Raw genomic sequence first — 27,076 nt, forward strand, 5'->3', positions numbered from 1 at the left:
TATGACGACTACTTTTCAGAGAACCCGCGGTTTCCCGCAAACATGTTCCGGCGGAGTTTTAGAATGCGCAGGGAGTTGTTTATGCGTATCGTTGACGCTTTGGAGCGTCGATATCTGTGTTTCCGCTTCAGGCACGATGCGGTTGGTAGACCCGTCCACACCCCTATTCAAAAGTGCACGGCGGCAATCAGGCAGTTGGCCTACGGAGGCGCGGCAGACATGTGGGATGAGTACCTCCACATCGGTGAGTCGACAGCCCTGGAATGTCTGAAGTATTTCTGTGAGGGCGTGATAAACATTTTCGGTGAGCAGTACCTTCGAAGCCCTACTCCCCAAGATTGTCAGCATTTGATGCAGATGCACGGGGAGCAGCATGGGTTCCCCGGGATGTTAGGCAGCATAGATTGTATGCACTAGGAGTGGAAGAACTGTCCGACTGGCTGGAAGAGGGCCTACACGACCGGCTACAAGTCAAAGAATCCCACGATGATCCTCGAGGCCGTAGCTGATTACCGGCTGTGGATCTGGCATGCATATTTTGGGGTAGCCGGGTCGAACAACGACCTCAACGTCCTCAACTCGTCGCCCCTATTCAACGAGAAGTATCAGGGCATCGGTCCAGCCGTCTCATTTGTGGCCAACGGCAACCGGCATGATATGGGCTACTACTTGGCGGATGGGATATACCCTAGGTGGCATGTCTTTGTGAAGACGATCAAGCACGCTAGTGATGAAAGGAAGGCCTACTTTGCGGAAAGGTAGGAGTCGGCGCGCAAGGACGTGGAGCGCGCATTTGGTGTGCTCCAGTCTCGATGGGCGGCAATTAAGCGTCCAACGCGTTTGTGGGATGTCAGATGCGTTTCCCAAATAATGTACACTTGCATTATCATGCATAACATGATCGTCGAAGACGAAGGCGTACAACTGACTAGTTGGGCCAATGACGATGAAGCCGGTCCAAGCCACGGAACGGCCACCCCTAGCGTACGACGTGGGGTACCTCTCGATGAAGCCGGCCGCCTCAAGGAATATGCCGACATGCGCCAAGTGGAAGCTCATATTCAACTCCAAAAGGATATAATTGAAGACTTGTGGGCACGGAGGACTGCACGCCGATAGTTTTTTTTCTTTATTATGTACTCCTTCCCATAATGTTAAGACAAAACTTTTGGGCACGGAGATTAAGAATTTATATTAACTTAATAGGAGAGATGAAAAAAGTAGGAAAGAGAAGAGAGAGTAAAGTAAATTATGGAATACAGTAAGAGTGATTAGATGTTTTGTCTTTAGTTAAAAAAGGAAATGACTCAACTTTATTGGGACGGACTAAAAAGGAATACGACTCAACTTTATTGGGACGGACTAAAAAGGAATACGACTCAACTTTTATGGGACGGAGGGAGTAATTTTTTTTTATCTATGTACTTTTTTTTTAATGCAATTAATGAATTTTCCTGTATATGTCTCGTAAATTTAATTTCGTAATTTAATCGTAATTTTAATTCCGTAAATATAGTATATTTTGAATTATTTTTATTGCAGTTGACCTATGGCTGATCTAAATTTGATGTGGCAGGTGGATTTTTAATTCTACTGACGTGGCAGGGAGAGAGAGTGGCTGACCTATTTGCATTAGAGATGCTAGGACGAAGAAAGAAATACATCTATGTTGATGTTTAATCATTTCGAGGGAGTGCATGCGCAACATTCTTTATTATATATGGAGTACTGTTTTATTTTTTCCATTCACATAAATGTTTTGTTTATGTCCCTAATCTTCATCGTAGTAAACATTTATAAATTCTTAAAATACCCAAAATATTATATTCTGATTCATTTCGTCGGATCTTAGGTGAAATATTTTTAGTAGAATAATTAAATACCGATTTTATACACTTATATCTAATTTTAAACATATTCTGAAAGATGTTCCCACATTTAATAATTCATTCTTTAGCTCGTAATTAATTTCATAAGAGCAATAAATAAAGTAAGAGAAGCGGTATAGAAGACATAAGTGTTATTAATAAAAAAGAGGAAAAATATGACAAGGAAATCAACAGTAGATCCAAATCCGATAAGGGAAAAAGAAGATTAAGAGATGAAAATTGATCAGAAGATGTAAGCAAAAGCCATGGCCGCCAAGGAGGCGAGGAAAGTGGGAACAAAGAGGGCTGCGTCGGAAGTGGGGGACGGCGCTGGAGCCTCTGCTGCTGCGACGCCGTTCGCGGCGGAGAGTGCCACGATTGTCAATGCAACGCCCAGAGCCTTCATCTTCTTGCCCTCCATCTCAATAATAACTTTATCAAATAAGAGATGGTGAATGTTTGTGTTGTGTGAGGACTGAGGGGGTTTTTATAGTAGAGAGAAAGGGCAGCTACCTGGATGAAATGTGAAACTATGCTCCTTTTCTTTTCACTTTCTTAACGGCTACTATAAAAAGTCTAATGGTTTAATTCTCATTAAATTGTTTAGAAAAAATCTAGTGGTTGGGAAAAATTGGAATTTTTTTGAAAATCTCAGAGTTTAGAGAAATTTCAGTGAACCTCGATAGTTTCATATATTCTACTCCTTGTTTTTTGCCACGTTGGCACTTCTAACAACACGTCAGCTTCAATTTTAAAAAAAAAAATTGAGAAAAAATCAGAAAAAACTGGAAATTCATGTATTTAGATTTAGTAAAAAAAAATCAGAAAATATTTAAAGTTCATGTATCACAGATAAATAACTCCTTTTTTAATGACACAATGAATGAAAAATCTGGCAAAAAATATAAAAGGATGGAGTGATCGAATACTCCATCCGTCCCGAATAATTCGTCTCACTTTGACCGAACACGGGTTTTAAGAAATGTAATGAAAAATGAGTTGAAATAGTTAGTGGAGTGTGAGTCCTACTTTTATATATTAGTTATAATAAAATGTGAGTATGAATGGTTTAGTGGAATATGAGGTCCACTACAAAAAAAAATAAAAGTGAAATGGGAAAAATTATGTGAGACGGACCGAAATGGAAAAATGAGACGAATTATCCGGGACGGGGGGAGTATTCGCATATTATTTTGATAGATAAAATAAAATCTTTGTAGATTAATGAATGACGGTTAAGTTACAAATTACAATGATAAAATAAGTACAGAAGAGATAATTAAGAGAAAATAATATAAATAATTAAATAAAGATTAAAATAAAATATATATTAAATTAAATATGTTATTTTTTATTATTAAAAAACGTAAAATATTATAGTAAAATGACATAAAGGAATATGATTCAAATACATTAGAAATTTAGAACCGGCAAGAATTATAATTAGTAATTCTTGTAATTAATGGCCATTATCCTTTCAATTTGGAATTGTAAAACGGTTATTCCAAATAATTTAGGTAGGACTACCAATTTTCTTAAATTATCATCTATTCTATGTAAGTAAAACTAAAGTAACGTATGGCTGCCCGAGCTGCCCGGGAAGTGGACAGGTAGGAATCACTTGTCAAAGCAAAATGTGGGCCACCACCATGCACCACTATATATCCAGCCCATTAAGGGTTTCTCAGGTTTCAAATTTTGAAATAATATTTCATGATTTGGTACTGGTGGGTAAGAAATAGGTTATCATCATAGTGAATAATTCAATTCCAGTGTGAAAGAAAATTCTTATCTTCTAATCTGACCGTTTATCTTCTACTCTTCAATATTTGATTAATAATACTAAGAGTCAGATAACAATAAAATCCCTCAAAAAATATGAGCTGAGAGACAGGTGTTGCCCATCTCCTCCACTAATACAAAAATTAGGACATATCTGATTAAACACGACGTAACTTGGATTACTTAATAATGTTTGACAAATTCCATATCTAACATTAGTTTCACTAGGGTATTAAAACTGAATTATGCTAATGGTGTTGACTTATAGGATGTTGAATTATGACTTTTTGTTCATTAGAGGTTAAGGAAAGAAAATATTTTTCGTATCTAAAATGGAGGAAGCCTCTATTCCAATGTTTTGGGCTTTTGAGATTAAATGGCAGGGGCTCTTGCTGGAGCCCATCGAGAGAAGAGCGTGGAAATAAGCCCTAATATGCAAAAGAGTGATGCTAAACAACGACAATTATACAAGGATAGAAAGTAAATATAAATATTAATTATATAATTAAATATTAGTTATAGTTAGTGAATAAATTAAAAAGACTTTAGTATCCTCATCCTCATTTTAGTTTTTTTAATCTGCATCCTTATCATTCTATTTTCAAATTTAAATTGAAGTTACATGCATTAATTATATTTTATAATTCCCAAAAAATTAAAAAATCAATACACAAATTTTGAATATATATTATAGCAGCCATCTTTAATATGATATTGCAGCAACAACCTTATGACATAATCTTTACTTAAAATTAGCAGATTATTTTGGAAAAATATTTATATACTACGAATAATAATTTCCATAACTCATTCCAGCACAAAAATATGATATAAGATGCCGATTATTTTGGAAAAAATATTTATATACTGCTAATAATAATTTCCATAACTCATTCCAACCCAAAAATGAAATAAGATGCCGATTATTTTGGAGAAAATGTTCGTATACTAATAAAAATTTACATAACTCATTCCATTACAAAAATATGAAATAACGGATGTCGGTTTATTTGGTGAAAATATTCATATACTAATAACAATTTCCATAATTCATTGACTCATTCTATTATTCATTTGACATTTCATCGGTAACCGATTTTATTCTTACTTATGATCAAATCTATCTATTCAAATATAAATTGTTATAGCATATGCCTATTGTTCATTTGACATTTCATCAAACTTATAGAGTGCATACTTTATAAGAAGATCTCATAAATTTTAGATGTTAAATGTTTGTCTACTTAAAACTTTATGAGAAGATCTCTTAAATTTTAGATGATAAATGTTTGTCGTTAATTCAAAGTTACATGGATAATAACTTTAATTAAAGTTTCAACTAGTCATTAGTGTTAACTCAACACCTGCCAAGAATTTAAACTATTATCTTTGATTTATTGGAGTTGAGGAATGATACGTAAGAGGCACACTTTTACAATTTACCCATGTTTATAGGCATCCACTTCCTATTCTAGAATCATCTACTGTACTTAATACTTTTATATTCTAAATATCTAGATTTTTATCAATAAAAATCTACTAAATAATATCTATAATCTAGACTATTCTCCTAAAATATCTAGATATTTTTTCATGCTTATTCTAGACAATTAGACATAATATCTAGATATTTGTACAATATCTATATATTTCCATTACAAAATCAAGTTTATATTCTAATATTCCAATAAGAAATAAGTCCGGCGGGGAACAAAACAAACAAAATACTTAGAACATAGTAAAGCAAATTAAACATCGCTCGAGCAATCTGGGATTAACACGACAGGGTTGAGTCTAGAAGTTCCTTCTTGATCCTTGTATGTAGTATCTAGCTTCATTTCCATGATTATATCATACAATTTTAGTAAAGGGGTTGTCCAATAGGAAGCCTTCAATTGGTTCGCCGTTACCCGCCGGCGGAATAACTCGTTCACTTCATTTTTCAATTTTGTTTGGTCTTCTTTGAGGCTCCTGCACATAGCTTCCAAATTTTTTGAGGGTGATGATTCATGAAGGCTCAACTTTGTCTTCTTTGTTGGAGTTGCGTAGGTTGTACCAGACTCTCTTTTAGGAGTGATGTTTCTGTTTGGGGTATTGGGTTTGGGGCTTTTAGTAGGAGTACTCTTCTTGAATGGAGTATGTTTGGAGCTTTTATGAGCAACCATTGTTAAAGATGAAGAATGAAGAATGTTTGGAGACAATAGGACTAAATCTGAGTTTGAAACCCTAAACTCTAATTGAGTTTGCTTTGAAATCTTCAAGAATTTATTATTGTTGGCAACAACACAACTTTCAATATAATTTTTCATCTTTATACTTCATGCGTTCATATGGATGTGTGTTTTTACCATTACTGATGTTTGTCTCAGAAGACAATCCCTACTTTTTATGTAATTAAAATCAGTAATATGCGATGTCTGTTTCAGAAGGCGATCCCTACACTACATTCATTATTGGTGATGTGATGTTATAGAGAATTTGAGCGATGGATCATATAATAGAGAAAGTAAGAGAGATGTCATGCCGTGAACATATTATGTTAATATTTATAAATTGGTTGCCATGTAACTAGCTTTGTTATTTTAATTAAAAAAATGATAATTTTATATTTTTAGTGTTAGAGCATGAGATTTGGATTTTATACATGTTAATTTGCAATAAAATCTCCTTGTTGGATGAGAATAAGTCATTATTTGAATTTTGGATTACTAGATCTCAAGCATATTAAACACTTTATCTAATCAAACAACAATGTTATTAAGATTTCTTGAATAAATCAAGAGGTTGGATGAATAAATTACTAATTGATATATCTATTATGTAACAAGAGATCTCAATCAAGACTAATATAGTTAGTATTTCTCTTACGAACCAAAGAGTTTGATGAGTATAATTCACTATGATCTAATTGTTTTCTTATGAATCAATTAGTATAAAACAACTAGGCAACGTACCTCGTGAAGAAAAGGTTGTGTGAGAATAAATTACTGATTGATCTATCAAGTTTGTAATGTTAGATCTTAAACACATTCGAAAAATCATTTAATCAAATACTATCGTTATTAGAATTTCTCTTATAAATCAAAAGATGTTGGATGAGAATAAATCACTGATTAAATTTCAGATTATTATATCTCAAGCATATTAAAAAAATTTATCTAGTCTAACAATAATGTTATTAAGATTTATTGAATTAATAAATCAAAAGGTTGGATGATATAAATCACTATTTGATCTATCTATTACTCCCTATGTTCCATAGTAATAGAGTCATTTTACCATTTTGGTACGTTCCATAGTAATAGAATCATTTCTCTTTTTAGCAAAAGTTAACACATTTTTCTACACCTCTTTTACTCTCTCTTACTTTTCTCTCTCTTCATCTCTACCTTTTTCATTTTCCACTTTATTCTTCGTTTACTTAACTCACCTAACACAATTTTTCTTAATCTCCGTGCCGAAAAGAAATGTCTCCATTAGTACCATTACTATGGAAAGGAGGGAGTATATAACATGAGATATCTCAATCAAGACTAATGTTGTTAGTATTTCTCTTACGAACCAATTAGTATCAAGTTTGTAACTTTAGATCTTAAGTACATTCAAAAATCATTTTAATCAAGTACTAATGTCATTAGAAATTTATTTATTTTATGTTAGATCTATAGTACATTAAAAAAGTTATTTAATTAAACAATAATACACCAATTAATCTATCTAATTTTGTGTTATTAAATCTAAAGCACTTTAAAATCTGAAATAAACTCGTATAACATGGACCCAGAGCATGCTTTGAAGTTCAAGTTGAAATTTGAAATAAATTGTAATCATGTTAGTTTCCGTAATTAATACAATTCGGATACGATACATCATTCTACTTTAATTAATACATACTCCATCCTACTTTTTATTTCTTCACGAGAAGTTGCTCTTTACATAGAGAAGTGGCTATTGCCCTTATTATATCTCAAATATCAGACTGAAATCTTCTAAATTTCTTCACGAGAAGCTCTTTGTCTCTGAATAGTGAGTTGAGGAATGGCATCTCATCTCAACTTCTTATACTTATTACATTGAATCTATCCAAAACAGAAAATAAAGAATAAATTTAGTATGGTGCGGAGTAGACAAATAATGTGGTGTATAGTGATGCGTGACAATATGAATATTGAGTGGAGAATAATGTAGTCGAAGCTAGGTTATAATGGATTAGTATTTCAAACAAAATTAAATCCTATAATACGTAGTATCATCGAAAGCATAAAAAATAAACCTTAAAATTCATACAATGAGCAATGCCTATAGAACGCACGCATAACAGGAAGAGAGCAAATCTTTTTAGATTTTCATAATAGAGAGTAATATGAAAGAGATGAAATGAAATGGGAGGGACATGGGAAATGAGGCGCTATTTGTGGAGTGGAATGGAATGGGAGAGAGGGAAAAGCAGCGCCAGTTTTGGGGAGGAAAAGAACTTGGTGGGGAAAACTGAATAAAAGATATAATGGTAAATTTAGGTTTTATTGAACCAGAATTACAAGTGAATCGGTTTTTTTTCTAGTTGAACCAATTTATGGTTGTACATAATGTGGTTACATAGCTTTTTTCTATGCAAAAATTAGTATTTGAAGAATAGATAGAATTAAAATAACGTAATGTAAATTAAATAACATTTTATAGAAAAAATATATAAGGTTGTAGGAGTATTATATAGGCTGAACATATTAATAAAGGTCATATGAGAATTATAGAGGCTGAAACAAAAATATTGGTTTGGAATTTGGATAGAATTACAAAACATCCACTTATCAGGTCGGATGCCTTGTTAGAGGAATCATAAGAGTGCTTTTCCCTTTTGTCTAATTATTTTGGCCAAATTGTAAAAAGAAACCATGAAAATATTAAATTCTGGTCTTTTTCATAAATTATAAAAAATAGTTACAAAAAAAATAATTTGTTTTCTAATTATTCCACAACAATAATATTTGGTGAAATTATTTCATGACATTCCTAAAATCCATATAACTATGCATATCATCATTTGTGAGTTAAACGATGTCATTTATTTGTGAAAACAATTTTATTTTATTGGAAAACATTAGCAATATATTAAATTATGCCGTTTATTCAGAAATTGCGAGACCAGTATTTTGACTAAATTTTCGTGATTATCGAACAATTTTTGGAATCGTAAACAAATAATTTTGAGACACAGGGTATTTCGGTCAATTAAAAAAAGTGTTAATATTCGAAAAAGTAAAAAGAAATGTTCACGGCCGCCTTCCAACACTGGGAAAGTAGTAACTGAATGGTGGAGAATAAAGTTTAATTAACTTTTCTTAATGAACAAGAATTCTCAAAGCTGCAAATATGGAAATACCTACTTTATCAGTTCTCCTCATGTTCCACCCAAATGCTAATAAAAGCTGTTTAACATAATTCATTTGTTTATAAAACTTTTCGATCTTCATTTCTACAATTATACTAGTAACATTTACGTATGCACAATTACTTAGATAAATGTATGACTTTGGATTATTCAGCTAACCAAAACAAAAAGTTCAGAATGAAACAATAAATGCAATGTGGTTTAAAAGGTTATAAATATTTTCTGTTATTTTTCACGACTCATTACGGTAGGATAGTAGATTGAAGAGTTTGAGATTTTTCTTGGAAGCCAATAGAGGAAAATTTGGCCTCAAATTATATGTAGGCCAAACTTACTAGAATAAGAATAACCCCAAAAAGTTGAGAGTGACAATGTTAATAAAATAGCTTCAAACATGTCAACTTTTTCCAAGGTCGGTGATCTATATGTCCCACCCACTCCACAATCAACAACCATCATTATACATAATACTCTGTACTTACCCTTTCCATCAACTCATTTTATTTTCTGCAACTTATTTTTAAAAAATAATTATAAATAATTAAAAGAATAAAAGAATAAAATAAGTGAGAAATATTATAAATAAAAATTCTTCTCTACATTTTTATTTTACTCACTATTCGCTTTGACAATTTATTAAGTATCATTTTCAAAAAATGATTGCAGAAAATGAAATAATAACTTTACAATTATGGAGCGAAAAAAGTATATTATATCCGCACCCAAAAAATTAATTATATTCTATCATTATAATCTGCTTGTCAAAATTAACTTTAATCTATTTAGAATAAGTTTTCTTTTTAGTGAGATTATGTCTATTTTATCAATACAATTAACTATTTTTTCTCGTGGACTTTCTTATTTTACCAATTTTGAGTTAACACTCAAGTTATTCACTACTAATATTATTCAAGTAGTACTACTATGGTCTCGGAATAATACATCTCAATTATTATAACATGATTTTGTATTCTATTTAACATTTTGACCTTAAAAACGCATCTTAAATTCTTAAAAAGGAATGGAGTGAAATCGAAATACTTTGCTCATTAAATTTTATACGTACGAAAATTCTCAATGTTAACATAAAACAAAATCTCAATACATGAAATTCATACCAAAATAGTGATCTATTAAATATGATTTCTTTAGTAGTGTTGCACACATCACATACAATCATTTGGGGGCACGGATGAGCATGGACATGTCTCATTCACTTTGAAGTCGGCTTCAAAAATTTTATTTATCTAATTTCAATAAAATGATTAATGAATATATGATGAGTACTGAATTATGTAAAAAACTAACAATTTTTTTATAAGCAAAAAAGAAAAGTGAGACAATTTTTTTGATGAATTGAAAGAGTAATAAACAGAGTTCCAAGGGTAAAAAAGTAAATCTCAAGAAAGAAGTACATATGTTTTCATTATAACTTCTCCCCTCATTTCCTAGTTCCCCACCTTATATACATGACATCGCCCTCTCCATTTCTTCCCTTTCTCCTCTCTCTCATTCACTCCCACTCTGCAATCAGCAATGGATAACAAGAATACGATATTGAAGAACAGTTCAATCTATGGCTGCGGCGACATGAAGAGAAGCCTATCTGAATTTGATTTTCAACAACTTTTTGGCTCTGAGGACGACAGAAAAATTCATCACTTTGAAGGCTATCATGCTCTCTTTGCCATGGACCACACCAATCATCTCACCTTCCCTTTCAAGAATATGGTTAGTGGTATGCTTTTCATATTGCTTATATATTCAAACTTGGAATTATTAATGGGATTTTGATGGAGCTATATATACAACTTTTTTCACATTAAGTAAAGAATGCATTTTTATCAGTAAGTTTTATGCAATAGAAACTTGCAAATGTTCATGAGTTTTTCATGGAGCTATAGAAAAAACTGAAATTAATTTAAAGAATAAAAGAGTTAAAGAATATTTGCAGGAGAAAGTTTGCTTGATGAGTTTTCAAGATTCCATTTTTATCGAAGGTGCTTTGATTAGACAATATTTTGTTTATCGAATATTCCATTTTCCAGTTGTAATTTTGGTTGATTTTATGCTAAGGAAAAACAATAGTGCCAAAGTAAAGTGGTGTTTGGTTTCTTTCTGAGTCAAGGTTTTTAAAAGTGAAGATTAGCTTTTATTAAAGCTCATGCTTTAGCATTGTTTTGTCTTTATACTTGGGCAATGTGGAAGCAATGATCTTTAACCACATAAGGTTTTATGTGTCATTTAAAAGTAGGAAACATGTTCAAGGTGGTGATTGATTGACCCCTTTTCCTAATCTCCAAATAACAAGCACTTCCCTTTAAGCATTCATGGAGTTGAATGTTGATTTTGGAAGCCCTCTTTTCTCTTTCATATAATATAAGCGCCCTTTTTCGAGAATCAATAACAGAGAATTGGATACATGGTTGTTGTTGATCAATCGAATTCGTATTTGGTTGATTTGATCTAGTGCAATATCTCATATCACTTGAAGTAGGTGGTGTACTTGCAAGGTGTCTGTGTTTGTTTAGAAGGTGACAAATTCTGGGATTGGTTTTTGAAATGTCATTTGTTGTCCTAACTTTTTGGCCCTAATTGTTTGTTTATAATGTTAGATTTGGCATGGAAAACACATCATATACTTGCTTCATGTCTTCTTTCTTCTTCTAGTCCTGTATCACTTTGTCATGTTCAAAGACAGCATATGTTCCTAGAGAAATTTACCCTTTTTTGAATAGTACTAATAACTCATTTGGATAAGTTGGAAGTGTGCAAAATGATGATGACTCATCAGTTTTATTACCTCAAATTTGTATAGTCATCCCTGCACATTATAAGTTTATCATTTGTACCAGATTGAATTTCTCAAGAACATCAAGGTTCAATAAATTATTGATTCTTCTGTATACCTCTAAAAACCACCAATGGTACACTCCTACCGCGAATTTGACTACATCAATCCACGCTCTCTTCATCGAACCCTCCTCTCACTCTACAGCCTTGTCGGTTTTCAGGAAGTCCGTACAGATCCATCAACTCCCAACTCGTTAGCAGAGCCGCAGTCTTGGCCTTGGACGCCCATTGAATCCCAATCATCCATCTGTGGTAACTCAAGTCAAGTGATTCTTATTCCTTTTTTCACTTGTTTTTTGTTTGAGCCCTTCTTCTTCTTCAGTCGACAGCTCGTATACCTCAAAGGGTGCGGACAATCAAGCAGTTGGCGCCAGCAGTGGCTCATCACATGACCAATCCGACGAGGAGGACATTGAAATAGAAGCTGGTTCCTATGATCACAGCGCGAACCCCATTGATGTCAAACGCATCAAAAGGTACGTGCTTTGTGACAGAAAAATGTGATAAAAACACTCGAGATAGTAGTATGCTGATAGCGAGAAACATGGTTGCAGGATGGTCTCCAACCGCGAGTCTGCGCGAAGATCTAGACGAAGGAAGCAAGCACACTTAGCAGATCTCGAACAACAGGTGGAACAGTTAAGAGGAGAGAGTGCAACTCTGTTCAAACAGCTTGCTGATGCTAATCAGCAATTCAAAGATTCCACGACAAACAACCGCGTGCTCAGATCAGACGTTGAGGCCCTAAGAGCCAAGGTGAAGCTAGCCGAGGATATGGTGGCTCGCGGCTCATTGACATCGAGCCTGAGCCATGTTCTCCAAAACTATCTCAGCACGCCACAGGACTACATCAACAGCATTCCCGGACTGATGGGGAGCCATGCAGATAATGGCTCTCCGTATTCTGGGGTTGATCAGAATCCGGAGAGCTTCAGCAGCAACGGGGTGGTGGGAGAACCGGAGATGTGGACTTGGGAGGGTCATCCCATTTCCAAATGAAGGTTTAGGGGCTTTTCCTTGTTTTATCCATTTTATGTTTTTGGATGTGTTGTGGTGGACTTTGTGGTTCTGAATTCAGTAATACCTCAATTTGATTAACTTGTAATTATATAAGTAAAAATTGAAGTAGAATTGGGCAGGGGCCGCGCGAACGCAGGCCCCCTCGGACACAAATTATGACGTAGGCTCGACCACTTGGGCCGACCTTAGGCGGGCGCCCCTCCTGTGTGCAATGGAGGTCGCCAACCTAGGCCATGGGTCTTATGGATCGCCCATTGACCCCGTCCAGGTAAGTATGTTTCTTCATTTTGCTTCTTCCCTTTATGTATCTGCTAATCCCACACCCCATCCACTGCACTTTCGATGTGGGATATCTATTTTCTTTAACATTACTTTCTTTATTTCTTTCTATCACCATTCACAACTTCATTTCATTTTGGAGTCCATGGTTTAACTAATGTATTCTTGTGCGTTGTTAGAATTTGTTACTTCTTTTTTCCTATTTTGCAAAAATCTTAGCTGAGAACTGATCATCAATTCAATAAGTAAACTAATTGTAGGAAGTAATTTAATTTATTGGAGGGAGCAAGAAAAACACGTCTTCATAGTAAAAGAATGATTTTAATTTTAACCTCTCTATATACATTGTGGAGTAGTATGTTTCTAGTTGGTATGTATTGAATAACTATAACAAATTCTTACGCACTTAAACAGTAAACTAATTAATTAGAGAAACGTTTACACAAACATTCGAAATGGAATACTTTTGTTAAACTTTCCGATTGTGTATGTGTACATGATGAGCAACTTGAGCAGAATAAGATTTCAGACAACAAACACACTTACACACAGATAGACAAAAAGAAAGAGTATATTTAAGAAGTAGATAATTGAGACATGAAATTTGTTTTAAAATGAAATGAATCCTGTAACTTTAAGTAAGTGTAAGGTGATAGAGAGATGATGGTTGGTCATTGGAGGCCATCATTTATATCTGGGAATGTGACACATTTATAGACCTTACATTTTGAACACAAGACGCTTCCAATCTGCAAAAGAGGGAACATTCCATTGAAAGAGTGGATTGAGAAAGCATTTATTAAAGAATTTGAAATTGCATACTGCTCTGCAAGAAGGGCAACGCCGATAGATCTTGTTCTTCTCCCCTTTCACATTCGTCTTAACCCCTTTACAATACTCACACACAACCCATCCTATGCCACTGCAACTTTCACACAGTATCCCACAATCCTAACAACACTCTTCTTCATCAGCTCAATCATACACCATATTTAAATTTGTAAAAATCATCATACCTGTTCTTCAACTCTGCTGCATTTCACATAAGCCCTTTTTGACTTTGTGTTTGAGTTTAGTAATTGCTGATTGATTGGGAAACTCAAATTAGGATTCGGACAAGTGGTGCTGAAAATGTTTGTAGGAAATGCCATGGCTTATTTTGGCCTCCAATCACTTTAATTTCTTTATATCCATCCACCCAATATCTATCCATCACCCCTCTTTCTGTGTCTCTGAATTTGGCCTCATATCCATCCCCTTATCACAATTTTGCCACTAGGCCAGAATTTGAAACACTGGAAAAAGATGGAAAATTCAAGAGAGTTATGGTAAATTAAAATTGTTTTGGACATTCTATTTCAAGACAATTCATTTAGTGCAGAGTTACATTTGACATTATATATATACAAAATCAAGAATTTTTTTGAAAAATCAGTTGCTTTTCTGGACTAAGTCACAAAGCTGATTAAGAGTGGTCGAGATATTCCCGAGGCAGTCTATAAGCTTATCGCCTTGGCGTCTAGTGAAATCCATTTGAACAGCCTCAGCATTCTTCAGATCTACATCATCGGCTAGGTTTCCTTCGACGATTGCATTGATCTGCAATGCTCTCTCCCACAGCATCGTGGCCAGTGTTTGCTCTTCTGACTCTGGTTGGTCTTTTGACTCAGTATTGATCTCCTCATGCAAGCTCTCAACGACGTTATCTGTGTTCTCAGCCTCTTCCGGCATGCTGCTAGATTCTTCATGTGGTTTCTTCGTGCTCGTGAAGTATCCCCAAGGATTTTGGGTTTCAAGTCTGCGCTTTTGACGCTTCATCCTTGGTCTCTGTTTCTTGGGACCTAATTTTGAAACAATGTTTAGATGTAGTAATTGTGCATTGCTTAAGGTTAAGCAAGAATGAAACCGAGTTTTATCATTCAATCATCCCCAGCCCTCAAAAACCTCCAGACGGCATAAAATGAAGTTCATAACAAACTGCTTTTGGTTAAATGTGGAACAAACATGTGTGATGGCATATTGAAGAATCAGTACCAAACAGAAGAATATGAACCAATTAAGAACGGAATGCAAACTCTCTAGACTACCTCTACCAGCTTCTGTGAGGAACAAACGACAATGACGATAAAACCAATCAATAGAGTTTGTTTTTCTTCGATGACAAAAATATATAGCTTGGAATGAGACGGAAGGCATACAGCACTAGCCCAAACAAGAATTAGGAATAGTTCAACATTAAATGGAACTTATTAATACAACTAGAGTTACATAGATATAAACAAAACTTGAGTCCATTAAGCCATAAATAAGCACCTGAACAGTAAACCACTCACCCATGCATGCAAGCTCTCCAATTATATTGTGTGAGAGAACGAACATGCACATGAGAAAGAAAGCCAGAAGCAACAGTTAATAATAATTTCATATTTATAACGAAGGAAAGATGCTGTTTGCGCCTCTTCTATCAGTATGGACTAGATAAACATAGGAAGGATCATTTGGTACTCCAAGATGTTTTCATTTTCCTAGAGAATCTGTGTTTCTCAAGTTGGTGATATGATCCATACTATGCGAAAAACCCAAAGTTCCCATTTCTAGTATACCTAGATTAATGTCCGTGATCACGATGCATAAACATCTTAAATTAGACATTTAATGCAGATTGGTATTCACAACTAAATAGCCATGTTTTAGAATAATCTTTAAAACTTTATTCTCTCTTCGAACACACCCAAGGAAGATTTATACCAAAAAGCTAGGTAAGCAAATTAATTCCATTCCAAATTAGTACTATACCACAACAGAATCAGCCTACCTCATCAAGATACACTAATCAGCCTTTGGATTTTGGTTGAGGTCAAAAGGTTAGAGTTTAAGAAGAGTTAAAGTAATAAAGGATTGAGCACACTCACTCCACCAGCAACAGACAAAACTATTAAGCACAACATACATTACATTAGAGTGATTAAATTGGCTACAAATTCAATCTAGTGAGTTGAGCCATGAAGAATAATTCTTCAACATTTCATGTTAGGGCAATCGACATTATTGTAAAACGCACGATCAATTGCAAGATTGGAAAGGAGTAACGAACATAATAATTAGGCAAAGATTGAAATTAAAAGAGTGAAGCAAAAAGGGGGGAAATTATATATACCAGTTTGAAAGAATAACTTAGGCAATTGGGCCTGCGCATCCGGATGAGTCTCCATAGCTACTTCCTCCGGCACAGCCGCATCCTCTCCGGCGACGTTGGTAGTGAGGCAGTGATCGACGGCGGCGAAGAGGTCAGGTGGAAAGAAGCGATCGGGCGGAGCTCCTTGTTTAACCCGTCGGTAGGCGGTGAGAAGGGCGTCCCAGTGGCGCTTGCACTGATTCAAGTTGCGGTTGACGTCGATGACGTTGCAGTTCTCCACGATCTGCTGCCATTTCTGGAAGGAGGGGAGAGTGGAGCCCCAGTCGGACTCGACGGCGCTGATCTCGTTCACCAGAATTAGGGATTCCTCCGCCGTCCAGTCCGGAGCGGCCTTCGACCGGGTGCGGTGCGATTCCGACATTTTTCTTTAACCTTTTTTTTAATCTTCACAACAAAATTTATCGGACTTGTATTTGTTTTTCAAATTTTATTTCTAAATATAGCAACATCAATAAAAATTTATTCTTTCTTTTTATTAAAACAGTATCACCCAACCCACGTATTTTATTTTTTTCATGCTAACTAAAATGAGAAATAATACAATTATATGCAATTTAAAAATAAATAAATAAATAAATTATTCAAATAAAATTGCTATATTGGAAAGTTAAAAAGAAAATACTAAAATAAAATTAAAACTTATACAATAGAGAAATTAAAAGAGAAAGAGGGGGGATGGAGATAGCAAAAGACTAATTACAATATTAATTTTAGAAGCATAAATAATTATACAAAAGGTCCGTTCAAAATAAGATGACCCTATAGTCACTCAATTTTAATCTCATTGTGAACAATACAATAAAAATTGAATACAGGGTTCATACTTCATATTCTGCGGCTCCTCTTCAAGTCTCATCATATCTCTCTTCTCCTTCCAATTTGATAACAGAAATATTGTGATGCTCCTTCACTTCTCACTCTCGGTCCTTGGAAAAAATCTCGTTAGTTGTCGCTAAATTGACGCCCAATCTTCGCCTCTGTACCTCGTATGCTCTATCCTTGTAGCCGTGACACACTATTGGGACATTCTCTATATCGGCATTGTTGCCTTCGCTCCATTGCCTCCTTTCTAGTTCTATGACGTCAAGCTTTCCTCTTATGGTAAGAGGAAAAATGGTATGCTTGAGTTCTATAAGGTAAGTAGGTAATGACATATTTATAGGCTAAAATATTATGCATGTAACCCTTGTAAAACCTCCCATTATAAAACCTCCCACTCACTCCACTTAGCAATTAACGATGTAGCAAGAGTCCACATACCCACTAAATTAAATCATTATAAATGTCTTATAGCAGTTTTTTACCCTTTCAAATCACGTTCATATAACTGCAATATCTAAAAAATCTATTATTAATAGTAATTTTAATCAATAAATAGCTTTTAATTAAAATAGCATAATCATATGATTACTTTTATTTGGAATAGATTGTAATAATTAATTAAATTTAACACCATGGATTAATTATAGGGAAACAAAATAAAATAGTTAAATTCTATTCCTACAATTATGGAATTCAAATTTGTGTTATATTTTAAATTTACGAACAAAATACTGTTCATTAAAATTTGGGCACAAATTAAAATTATTCTTTAACTGATCACAATTGAATTATAGTAAAATCATATTCATGGATTAATTATAGAGAAATAAAAAATGATTATATTATTTAAAAATAATTACAATTACGATTCTTTAAAATAAATTAGTTAAATCCTATCCATACAATTATGCAATTCAACCATTCTTTAAAGTTTGGTCACAAGTTTTGAATTTTAAATTTATAAACAAAAGAGCCATTCCCAAAATTTCCCCAAAATTTACAAACAAGAGGCTATTTCCTAAATACCTTCAAAATTACCCTTTTATATATTGTTATAGAAAGATGAATAAAAATTTATTCTTTCTTTATATTAAAATATGTAATTTATCTTTCTTAATTTTTTTCCCCTTTCTGCATTCTCTTTTATCTCCTTACCTATTTTTTCCTTCACTCTATTAATAAATAGACAAAAAAATTTAAAAGAGATGAATTAAATATTTAAATCTCTGTCCTACAATTAAATAGTTTCCATTTGATTAACAGAAATTACCAATTGAAGTAGCAATACCTAGTTTGTTGCAGTAACGCAACGCACGAAAAAGAGATGAATCGAAAATTCGGCGGAGGGAAGCAGCCGACGGGAACTCCGTCGTTGGCATGGTCGTCCGTCGTCGTAGTCGCGTCACTACTCGCCGGCGCTTCCATTGTGCACAACATCTACAAGCCTAATCTGGTGATTCCACTACTTTCCTGGCTAAATTGTCGCTGTGTCTACAATCTGTTCGACCAAATGCCCAACCCATTTTTTTCTAATTTTTCGTATAAATGCGATCTTTTTTGTGTGCAGAAAATCCCTCCAACCGCAGACGTCGATGAACATAAGCAAGTAGAAGGGCAGAAGCTATAAAACCATGCTTTCAAGATTTTTTTTCAAGTGAGCTTCAGAATAATATTTGGAGTTGGATTTGCTCAAACGCTAATGAAATTTTGTTGAAAAATTTATTAGATTTCTGTGTGAGTTTATCATGACTGAATGTGATTCATTTTTCAGATAATACATAGCAGCAGAAACTATAAGAATGTTTAAGATTATATTCTTGGCCGTTTTTTCCATTCATTAACCCCTCTGGCCTCTTCATGATGCATTTTTGACATGAATATGGATAACAATCTTGAAGAAATACTACAATCAACTGTCATTTATTTTGGGCAATGGAGGCAAAACTTTTCGCGGAAATTAAGAAAAATAGTGTTAGGTGAGTTAAGTAAAGAGAGAATAAAGTGAAAAATGAAAAAAGTTGAGAGATGAAAAGAGAAAAAATTAAGAGAGAATAAAGTAGGTGTGGAAAAATGTGTTGACTTTTACTAAAAAGAGAAATGACTTTATTACTATGGAACGGACGGAAATGGAAAAACGCCTCTATTACTATGGAACTAAAAGAAATGTAGCAAAAGCCATAAGAGGAAAGATTGCAAAGCAATGTTGTAAAGCATGAGAGAGAATGGACTATTATGTTTATGATTTGTTTTTTGATGATTACATGATGCCTAATCTGATATATATAGCTAACAAGAGAAGGATCTAGAAATGATGACACACACAAAATCCTCTATGGAATGCTGTTGTAATTTGATCACGCTTTGTGTGTGTGTTGGGCACGCCCATTGCCAAGGAGAACGTCCTTCCAGCTAGCATTATGACGTGGCTGATCTTCCATTACAGCTGTGGTGATAGTGTTCCCATACATCGCATCTTGATTCAGAGAAGTTGAGCTTACATCACAGTGCATAGCTTGAGTGCTTACAATACATAGGTTAACAGGAACGGAGGGAGTAGTAGTTTCTAACTTAACAACTCAAACGAGTTATTTTGCTGAGTTGAGATTCTTCCTGCAAGAGGAAGAAGATAGAGACACTTTTAAGAACAGCAGTCCATATTCGGTTGCTTACATAATAGTCCTAGAGATTTCAGTTCGGAACCGCCATGCCGGTTTCGGTTACGAATCAACAGTTTTCGGCTGAACTGATGGTTTAGTCCATGGTTTTTGACCACCTTTCAAGCCTACACCTGTTGCCCTATGCCTGCGACCTGAAAAGTCACCGGAACCGGCGAGAACCGGCCTGAATCGGCGGTTCAAAGCTGGCGGTGTCAGTTTTCAAACCGCCAGATTTATGCAACCTGAATAAAGCCCGAAAAGCCTACACCCTAGCTTGGAACCTACTTTGATCCGGCGAAATGGCAGTTCCGGTTTCTGAAAATGAGGAACCTAAACCATCCCTTGGTAACTGTTGAACCATCTGGCGGTTCGGAAATGTTGAGCCGATTCTGGTTACGAAACCGCTAGTTCGGTTCGGTTTTCTGCAACCCTACACCTGAAAAATCTACACCCTAGCCTGAAACCTACTTTAAACCTATGAATTGGCAGTTCCGGTTTCTGAAACTGAGGAACCTGAACCGGCCCTTGGTAACCGCCGAACCGGCAGTTAACCACCAGTTCAGTTCGGTTTGAGCATGTCTCCAAATAGTGAACCGGTTAACCACCAGTTCGGTTCAATTCTGAACAACATGTATGCTTAAATTGTTTAATTATTACGGAAAGGGCTGAGAATATCAAAACTTTCATAATCTTCTTCTTAGAAATGAACAAGGAGGAAAGATGCCTTCAAATATAGTAAACGACATGCTATAATTTTCATAAAATGGAGGAAGCTCCCTCAAAATTTAATACGGTTTCTTTCCTTAACCTTATACTTGAGTATTTCACCAAAATTCAACTTTAGCCGCCCTCGTCGCCAGAAGCTTTTTCCCCAGTTTTTATCTAAAGCTGAAACCACAGAATCGCAATGGGTAATTATCCTAAGATAAAAAGATAATTAGTTCAGTATATGATTACCAGACCAATATTGTACAATTTCACCCAAATTTACAAAGATGTTCCATACCAATACAAGGCATATATCAACAGTATGCCCAAACCAAAGCATGCCATATATCAGATAAAATGAAACACCAGTTAACAAATAGAGCTTCCAATATCCACGACCTGCCACTACGAAAAGTTTCCATTTTCGGACTATTTCTAGTTGAGCAATTATCTCTATTGTTCTAAGAAAACTAACAGCCTTTCCATAAAACAAATGGCTCTCATGAATCAACTCCAACAATCTGCTGTCCTACAGAATAACCCCTAGAATATAATCCTAGAACAGGAAAGAGTGGAAGATCTATCTCTAAAACAGCAAATGAGGTTCCATCATTTACCTTTCCCTCTGCCGCTTCTTCTAGTGGTTATACCCACTTTTCTTCCTTGCTTTTTCCCAGTTTTCTTTTTCTCTACAAATGGCTGAGTCACCTCTAGTTGTGATTCTTCATTTTCTATATCCATACTAGTATGAGAACTGCTGTTTATGCTATTGGTTTCTGATACAATAGGTACTTCCATGTAGGATTCAGTGAGAAGCTTGCAGTTGCCATCCATGTTGGTGGTACCATTTGTTGGCATGTTCTTGTTGCTTGCAGTATCATTATGGATTTCCTCATCGTATTGCTTTGAGTTCAGTTTGATAACTGCTCCAGGAAAACTGTTCAAGATAAAAAAGTATTATCTGGAAGAACAATAATCACCACACGAGAAGCGACAAGTCAATATACTACAGTCAGAAGGGTAACACGCAGCAAATAAGAACCTGGCTTGAGCTGGTGAGAAACCATTTGTATACAGTCTTCCTCCGAGTTCACCTACCCCAGTTTCTGGAGGTCCACTAATCTTAGCTGCATGTGGTTCGGCTAAATACCAAAGCAGAGAAAAGTCAGACCTCTTTGCACAAGTCTAATAACATTGTTCATTAAAAATAACTGCATTCTAGGTTTATCATAGTCTTATGTTTTCTTTAGCTAGTTCAAGAGAGATGTCATCAAAAGATCAGATGATATCCATAACTGCATTCTACAAATCCGTTTAGCACTTGTAATATAACACACAATAGCATACTGGCACAGAGAAAATCAGCAAAATCATGGGGGCATGAACAGAAAGCTAAGTACCATAACGCTGCTGCTCGGTACGATCAGTAGCGGTCGGCTGTGAGAGCATAGATAGAGCTTGTACGCCATGACTTAAAATTGTTTCTGGATCCTTTAAAACAGATTAAATACCATCTAAGACACCAGCATAGCAGTTTAATTCTCATTGTGTGTAGCTACTAGTTCAATGTCTAGGTCCATGCATTTGCATAATCAACAGCTAACATACAGCAGTTAGTTGTACCTTATTGATTCCAGAAGCTGAAACATCTGGATGTGATGATGGTGTTTCACCGGCCTTACCATCTTGTCTGGATTCTACAGCTGAAAGAATCAAAACGGTGAATCAGTGTTTATCAACTATGGCTTAACCTAATCTACTTATTTGAATATACAAAATTATCTAGAATTGAGAATTCAGATCTACTAAGTTGCAAAACACTAGCTGACACTGCAGAGAATACAAATCCAACCTACAAGGGCAGGATCAGCATTCACTCCAACATCCTTTGTTTTCCAGAAAGAGTGTGACTTAAATATTTCTTCTCCCACACCACCAGCTCCCGGGGACTTCTCCCTACTTGCTGCAATTACAAACAACGACGAATCATTTTTAGCGGGTGGTGTGCGCAACATATCTTCGACTGCTTTTGAGCGTACTCTCCGTAATTCTTCCTGGATATTCCAGGATCCAGATGCAAGAGCACTCTGTCTCTGAAATACAATAAACCAATTAACCAAAGCAAGTTCGTAAGATACGTAACAGATGAAAAGGCTTGCATCACATGAATAAAAAAGGAGTTTTATGTTTTAAGAAATATTATCAACATATTCGTAACAAATTTATTATTCAAAACAATTAAATGGGTATAGAGAATCACATCTGGATTTACAATGTGCCATGAGACATTAGTCAAATTACCAATCCTGTTAACAATTGATTGGAATAAGCAACTAAAAATATTTTAGGCCAAATTGAGGAATCAAACCACATGTGGTTGGTTTAATAAAACTTTGGCACAAGATTGCCTCAATCCAGCTAATTCATGGACAGATAAAGACCTTAAAGTGTGAGTTCAGATGTAGATGGCATTGACACAAAATAGTCATCAGGATTTCATACTGAAGGTAACACGGAGCTGGATCGGAAGCAATTACATATCTGACACGATAGATGGAGACACAAAAAAAATCAAAATTGCACCTTTAATGATGACCAAACTTCTTTGGTGACTGAATATGGTGTTCTTTCCTTGAAACGTTCCATAGTTGTAGTCAATGGGGTTCTCAGCCCAGCATGTTCCATAGGAGATGCCCAAGGAGGCCTTTCTCTCATATAAGATCTGGCCATATCCACAGGAGAACCAGTTCCATATTCCATCTGCATTAACAGAGATCGACGACATTATATACATATCAATATTTCTTACAAGGCAAGGAAACCTTCAGAACTCAAGGAGAAGCAAATGAATTTGTTCAAAGCGTGTCCCTCATCTAAAATATATGTAGGGCAAAAACTATGGTTGAAGAGCTCCGCGGTTATGGAAAAGTCACTTTCTCTGATATCTATCATTTAATGCATGACTTACATGGTCAATCGCAGCAGAGTTAAGATTACAAGTTCCATCTGCTACCTCTGCCACTGAACTGGACCCTTCTTTCTTCCCTTGGAACCACTTTTTAGCTTCTTGAATAGCTTTATTGAGTATATACAGACCTTCTTTTGATGGAAAAAAGTAATGTATAAATAATTAAAGACTCAAACAAAGACTTGCTACTAGATACCCTACTGCAATACCATCTGTTTGCCGAGGGGAATTTGCAATTGATCTTTTATCCCCTGCTTCAGCCGACGAGTCCATAACTCGTGAATGAAGAACTTTAGTCAGCCTATCACACTCTTCCCTGAATTAAATCAGACATCAGTGAAGTTAAATTGGAGGGGCAGATGACCGTATAACTTCCCTAAGTCATAATGCACTTTAACTGAGTAAAAAAGAACAATTATAATATGTCTAATAATTAAAGTCTTAGCTCGACAATTAAAATGTAAAGTCTAAAAGTAAATAAAGTCAGATATTGTGTATAAAACAAAAGCAAAAACACATAAATAATTAAGAAACAATATCAAATATCCACTGAACTGAGGCATTCAATAAATATATTATATAGTATGGCTATATCATAGTATATATTATCTTGTTGTATGTTTGTTCTGTATCTTATAGGAGTATTATTTTTATTTATGCCTATGTCAGTATTATTTTGCTGTGTATGTATGCATTCTATCTGCCTCAAATTTGAATTTGAATTTGAATATGAAATTGAAATTAAGGAAACAATGCACTATAAAACTCTCTAGGAGGCAGGCGGCGGGGCTAGGCGGAGAGGGAGAAATTGGGTTTTTTATCGATAGGTTTGAGATTTTAGACTTAAAAACTTTTTAATACAAATACGGGGCGGGTTATGTGGGAAAACGGTGGGGGTTATGGGTTAATGGGCTAAATATTAAAAATGAGCACCATAAAGGTTGTGCTGGCGCCATACCGCCATGGCGCCACCACGAAAAACAGGCAAAAGCCACCATGGTGATGGTGTTTTTCTTAAAATTCACCATGATATAGCACCATGTCACTGCCATGTCCGCTATTTAACAACATTGGAATCACTAAAGAGATTTCAAGATCTGCCTAAAAAGGAGATTACCTTGAAAATTCCTCCTGCATAATGAGCTGCTCAATTAACCACTTTGTTTCAGGTCTCTGCATACTACGCTGAGACTCTTGTCCATATCGTATCATTTCTCCTGCAGTCAGCTTTTCCTAGCAAAAAGGATGAGCCACATGTAATTGCACAAACTATTAGTATTTAGCAGAAATAACTTGTAAAGCAAGGATAAGTGTATAGCACCCTATTAAGCAGCCAATATTCCGGATGATAGATGCCATACTAACTTACCAAAAAATGAAACTTAAAGATAAAAAGACAATAGAGGCAATACTACGAAAAACAATTGGCGGAAAATTTCAAGAAATTGTTTCTAGACTGTCATCCAGGTGACATGAAAGAGCACGACATTTTACCCATTAAGAGTCTTCCCTACATTATTCTCCCTCTTACTTTATATTATATCCACTTTAACTATTTTATTTCATTTTTTCAAGACGAGTGCAAAAATGAAGCACCGCTTAACACAAGACATCCAGTTCAAAGTTAAGGATTCATCTAGATTAATCAGCCAGTTACCTCGTTTGAAGCATTGACTCCAAAACACGGGGTTTCATACTCATTATGGTTGCCAGCCTCATCCTCTGCCAAGTGAATAAGAAAGAAATTACAGAAAAGGCAGGAAGAGCAAATTATTTCAGGCACGCAGTGTCCAGCAGACAACTACTACAATTTAACAGAACTATTACAAAAATTTAGGAGCATTATTCTTAGTTGGGAGAATGGGGAGTCCACAAATGAAATTGTTCAAAGATAATCGACCTTCTATAACTCCCAACTAATCAATTTCTATCTCTTTCTCACCCTCCCAGCAATCGTTATCAAGCACATAGTAATAAACAAGATTAGTTCATCACAAGAAAAAATCCAATACTAACCATCAATCGTCAAACTGAGGCCCATGCCATACTTCTTTTTCCAGCATACTATAAACTTAAAACTCTTTAGATCTGGAATTTTAGCACTCGATGATGCATACAAATCCACAGAAACGAACAAGGCTACTCGAGAATGCAATTAGTGTATCCCAAAAAAATAAGAAGTGTAATTGTTAAAAGTTTTTATTTGAACTGAGAGAATATTTCTAACTTCAATTTGATAAGCTTCAACACCATCTGAAAATAAGATTAAATAGTTTAGGATTACGAATTGTGCTGGATGATAATATATGAACTCCACTCCAACATACTGAATGAAAATGTCGATCTCAACTACAACTTAGCATCTACCAAAAATCTTCTACACGAAGCATGTGCATTTCTGTTACACTATGTAGCTGTGGCCCCCGCTAACCCACTCAGCCTATTTAGTTCTAAAATTCAATGGAATGAATAAAATAGGAATGAAGCTGTACGGATGAACGGCTTCTAGAATTACGAATCAAAATTAAGAGCAGATGCGAAAGTAAACTCATATACTACTAACGTACTAGTAATTTGAAAAGCATACTAAAAATTGTAAACAAACAAACAAAGAAGAACGCGCACCCGAAGCGGAGTCTGCATCTTCAGAAGACGAGGATTCAGAGTCGGAGAAGATGGCGGAGGAGATTAATTTCCCGGCGCCGGAAGCTAGGGCGCGAGCGGAGGGTAGAATGACACCGGTAAACCAGTTAGGGGTTTTAGGCGAGGGACGAGGAGGCGGGCGATCGTAGGGAGTAAATGCGAGACGCTGCCTCCGCCGATTGGTAACCATTTTTCCGCCGGCGCCGGAGCGAGAATCAGGCAGAGCCGCCATATTGGGAGAATTTGGAAATTTTGAAAATGCAACGACTCAATCCGTTGGTTTTCAGATATCGAATAATCATTTATTTATTTATATTGTTAACAATCACAAAAGTAGTTATAAATTAAATGCACATACATTCTAAATTTCAGGCCAGATAAAGTGTACTACGTGGCATATACTCATCTCGAATGAAAATTGATTAGACTGTTATTTTATATAAATCAATTTTTATTCCTTTTTTAACTAAGATTTGATTAAATAAAAAGTATCCTCATTTGATTAGTGTAAAGAGATGAGTGAGAAGGAACAGTGATGATGTGGTTTTTAATTTTAATTTTTGAATAGATTTAACTAAAATAATGTCGTTTTGATGGTCATAAATTATATAGATACTTAATTTTTTTATTTTTTTCATTTAGATTTTTTTTAAAAAAATATATCAAAATCAGTGTATTTATGTTAAAGAAAATAAAATTTGGAGAGAGTCATAAAACAAATATTTTTCAGTACGTCTTTTTTACAAATTGTAAGAAAAAAGATAAGTGTATATAAATTGTACATGTACATATTATCATCAAATTTTTAAATTTAAATGAATTTAATTAAAAATTAATTTTATTATTATTGTATTATTATATAGCAATAAGAAAGAATTGATATAGAAATTT

General features: G+C 34.9%; 6 protein-coding genes and 1 non-coding gene across 12 annotated transcripts; 2 read left to right on the forward strand and 5 right to left on the reverse strand.

Annotated features, from left to right (window-relative positions):
* Positions 1 to 2,003: 2,003 nt before the first annotated feature.
* Positions 2,004 to 2,403, reverse strand: LOC125224477 (arabinogalactan protein 12-like). The gene has a single exon (XM_048127881.2). The coding sequence runs from the start codon at positions 2,287 to 2,289 to the stop codon at positions 2,113 to 2,115; it is 177 nt and encodes a 58-aa protein (XP_047983838.1). The 5' UTR covers positions 2,290 to 2,403; the 3' UTR covers positions 2,004 to 2,112.
* Positions 2,404 to 10,491: 8,088 nt separating this feature from the next.
* LOC125221945 (bZIP transcription factor RISBZ4-like) lies at positions 10,492 to 13,012 on the forward strand. Of its 2 annotated transcripts, none has more exons than XM_048124293.2 (4): positions 10,492 to 10,770; positions 12,054 to 12,144; positions 12,215 to 12,368; positions 12,447 to 13,012. In XM_048124293.2, the coding sequence occupies exons 1-4, from the start codon at positions 10,576 to 10,578 to the stop codon at positions 12,889 to 12,891; spliced, it is 885 nt and encodes a 294-aa protein (XP_047980250.1). In that variant the 5' UTR covers positions 10,492 to 10,575; the 3' UTR covers positions 12,892 to 13,012. The 2 variants fall into 2 exon arrangements, with proteins under 2 accessions (XP_047980250.1, XP_088918612.1); XM_089062486.1 differs by having other exon boundaries at positions 10,555 to 10,777.
* A 15-nt stretch (positions 13,013 to 13,027) lies between these two features.
* Positions 13,028 to 13,188, reverse strand: LOC125185720 (U1 spliceosomal RNA). The gene has a single exon (XR_007170225.1). It is a non-coding gene; the product is annotated as a U1 spliceosomal RNA (small nuclear RNA).
* Positions 13,189 to 13,744: 556 nt separating this feature from the next.
* LOC125221947 (chaperone protein dnaJ-like protein) lies at positions 13,745 to 14,363 on the reverse strand. Its single transcript, XM_048124297.2, has 3 exons — positions 14,208 to 14,363; positions 14,014 to 14,142; positions 13,745 to 13,940 (listed from the first exon to the last, which is right to left on the reverse strand). Exons 1-3 carry the CDS (start codon positions 14,340 to 14,342, stop codon positions 13,863 to 13,865), a joined length of 342 nt encoding a protein of 113 aa, XP_047980254.1. The 5' UTR covers positions 14,343 to 14,363; the 3' UTR covers positions 13,745 to 13,862.
* A 157-nt stretch (positions 14,364 to 14,520) lies between these two features.
* LOC125221946 (sequence-specific DNA binding transcription factor) lies at positions 14,521 to 16,793 on the reverse strand. Its single transcript, XM_048124296.2, has 2 exons — positions 16,349 to 16,793; positions 14,521 to 15,032 (listed from the first exon to the last, which is right to left on the reverse strand). Exons 1-2 carry the CDS (start codon positions 16,746 to 16,748, stop codon positions 14,623 to 14,625), a joined length of 810 nt encoding a protein of 269 aa, XP_047980253.1. The 5' UTR covers positions 16,749 to 16,793; the 3' UTR covers positions 14,521 to 14,622.
* Positions 16,794 to 18,395: 1,602 nt separating this feature from the next.
* LOC125185606 (uncharacterized) lies at positions 18,396 to 19,021 on the forward strand. The gene is made up of 2 exons (XM_089065086.1): positions 18,396 to 18,662; positions 18,777 to 19,021. The coding sequence occupies exons 1-2, from the start codon at positions 18,534 to 18,536 to the stop codon at positions 18,834 to 18,836; spliced, it is 189 nt and encodes a 62-aa protein (XP_088921212.1). The 5' UTR covers positions 18,396 to 18,533; the 3' UTR covers positions 18,837 to 19,021.
* A 405-nt stretch (positions 19,022 to 19,426) lies between these two features.
* Positions 19,427 to 26,476, reverse strand: LOC125218810 (uncharacterized). Of its 5 annotated transcripts, none has more exons than XM_048120583.2 (13): positions 26,168 to 26,476; positions 25,200 to 25,264; positions 24,660 to 24,775; positions 23,752 to 23,858; positions 23,543 to 23,670; positions 23,158 to 23,334; positions 22,427 to 22,667; positions 22,198 to 22,277; positions 21,975 to 22,065; positions 21,617 to 21,716; positions 21,192 to 21,511; positions 20,675 to 20,754; positions 19,427 to 19,819 (listed from the first exon to the last, which is right to left on the reverse strand). In XM_048120583.2, the coding sequence occupies exons 1-13, from the start codon at positions 26,415 to 26,417 to the stop codon at positions 19,778 to 19,780; spliced, it is 1,797 nt and encodes a 598-aa protein (XP_047976540.2). In that variant the 5' UTR covers positions 26,418 to 26,476; the 3' UTR covers positions 19,427 to 19,777. The 5 variants fall into 5 exon arrangements, with proteins under 5 accessions (XP_047976540.2, XP_047976539.2, XP_088924949.1 ...); XM_048120582.2 differs by having other exon boundaries at positions 19,429 to 19,819; positions 23,543 to 23,673; positions 26,168 to 26,475; XM_089068823.1 differs by lacking the exon at positions 20,675 to 20,754 and having other exon boundaries at positions 19,430 to 19,819; positions 23,543 to 23,673; positions 26,168 to 26,475.
* Positions 26,477 to 27,076: the final 600 nt, after the last annotated feature.

Source organism: Salvia hispanica, chromosome 1 (assembly GCF_029641045.1).
Source record: "Salvia hispanica isolate PSC_SH4W2 chromosome 1, Shi_PSC_v1, whole genome shotgun sequence".
Taxonomy (NCBI): domain Eukaryota; kingdom Viridiplantae; phylum Streptophyta; class Magnoliopsida; order Lamiales; family Lamiaceae; genus Salvia; species Salvia hispanica.

Excerpts from the sequence above, each read along its gene's own strand:
- LOC125224477 (XM_048127881.2), bottom strand. The coding sequence starts at position 2,289 with ATGGAGGGCAAGAAGATGAAGGCTCTGGGCGTTGCATTGACAATCGTG.
- LOC125221945 (XM_048124293.2), top strand. The coding sequence starts at position 10,576 with ATGGATAACAAGAATACGATATTGAAGAACAGTTCAATCTATGGCTGC. Across the intron at positions 10,771-12,053 it reads CCTTCCCTTTCAAGAATATG|GAAGTCCGTACAGATCCATC; the intron begins GTTAGTGGTATG and ends GTCGGTTTTCAG. Across the intron at positions 12,145-12,214 it reads ATCCCAATCATCCATCTGTG|TCGACAGCTCGTATACCTCA; the intron begins GTAACTCAAGTC and ends CTTCTTCTTCAG.
- LOC125221947 (XM_048124297.2), bottom strand. The coding sequence starts at position 14,342 with ATGGCATTTCCTACAAACATTTTCAGCACCACTTGTCCGAATCCTAAT. Across the intron at positions 14,143-14,207 it reads GCAGCAGAGTTGAAGAACAG|GATTGTGGGATACTGTGTGA; the intron begins GTATGATGATTT and ends GAGTGTTGTTAG. Across the intron at positions 13,941-14,013 it reads GTTGCCCTTCTTGCAGAGCA|ATTGGAAGCGTCTTGTGTTC; the intron begins GTATGCAATTTC and ends CCTCTTTTGCAG.
- LOC125221946 (XM_048124296.2), bottom strand. The coding sequence starts at position 16,748 with ATGTCGGAATCGCACCGCACCCGGTCGAAGGCCGCTCCGGACTGGACG. Across the intron at positions 15,033-16,348 it reads TAAGTTATTCTTTCAAACTG|GTCCCAAGAAACAGAGACCA; the intron begins GTATATATAATT and ends TTTCAAAATTAG.
- LOC125185606 (XM_089065086.1), top strand. The coding sequence starts at position 18,534 with ATGAATCGAAAATTCGGCGGAGGGAAGCAGCCGACGGGAACTCCGTCG. Across the intron at positions 18,663-18,776 it reads ACATCTACAAGCCTAATCTG|AAAATCCCTCCAACCGCAGA; the intron begins GTGATTCCACTA and ends TTTTGTGTGCAG.
- LOC125218810 (XM_048120582.2), bottom strand. The coding sequence starts at position 26,417 with ATGGCGGCTCTGCCTGATTCTCGCTCCGGCGCCGGCGGAAAAATGGTT. Across the intron at positions 22,668-23,157 it reads AAGTTTGGTCATCATTAAAG|AGACAGAGTGCTCTTGCATC; the intron begins GTGCAATTTTGA and ends ATTGTATTTCAG. Across the intron at positions 21,717-21,974 it reads TACCGAGCAGCAGCGTTATG|CCGAACCACATGCAGCTAAG; the intron begins GTACTTAGCTTT and ends TTTGGTATTTAG.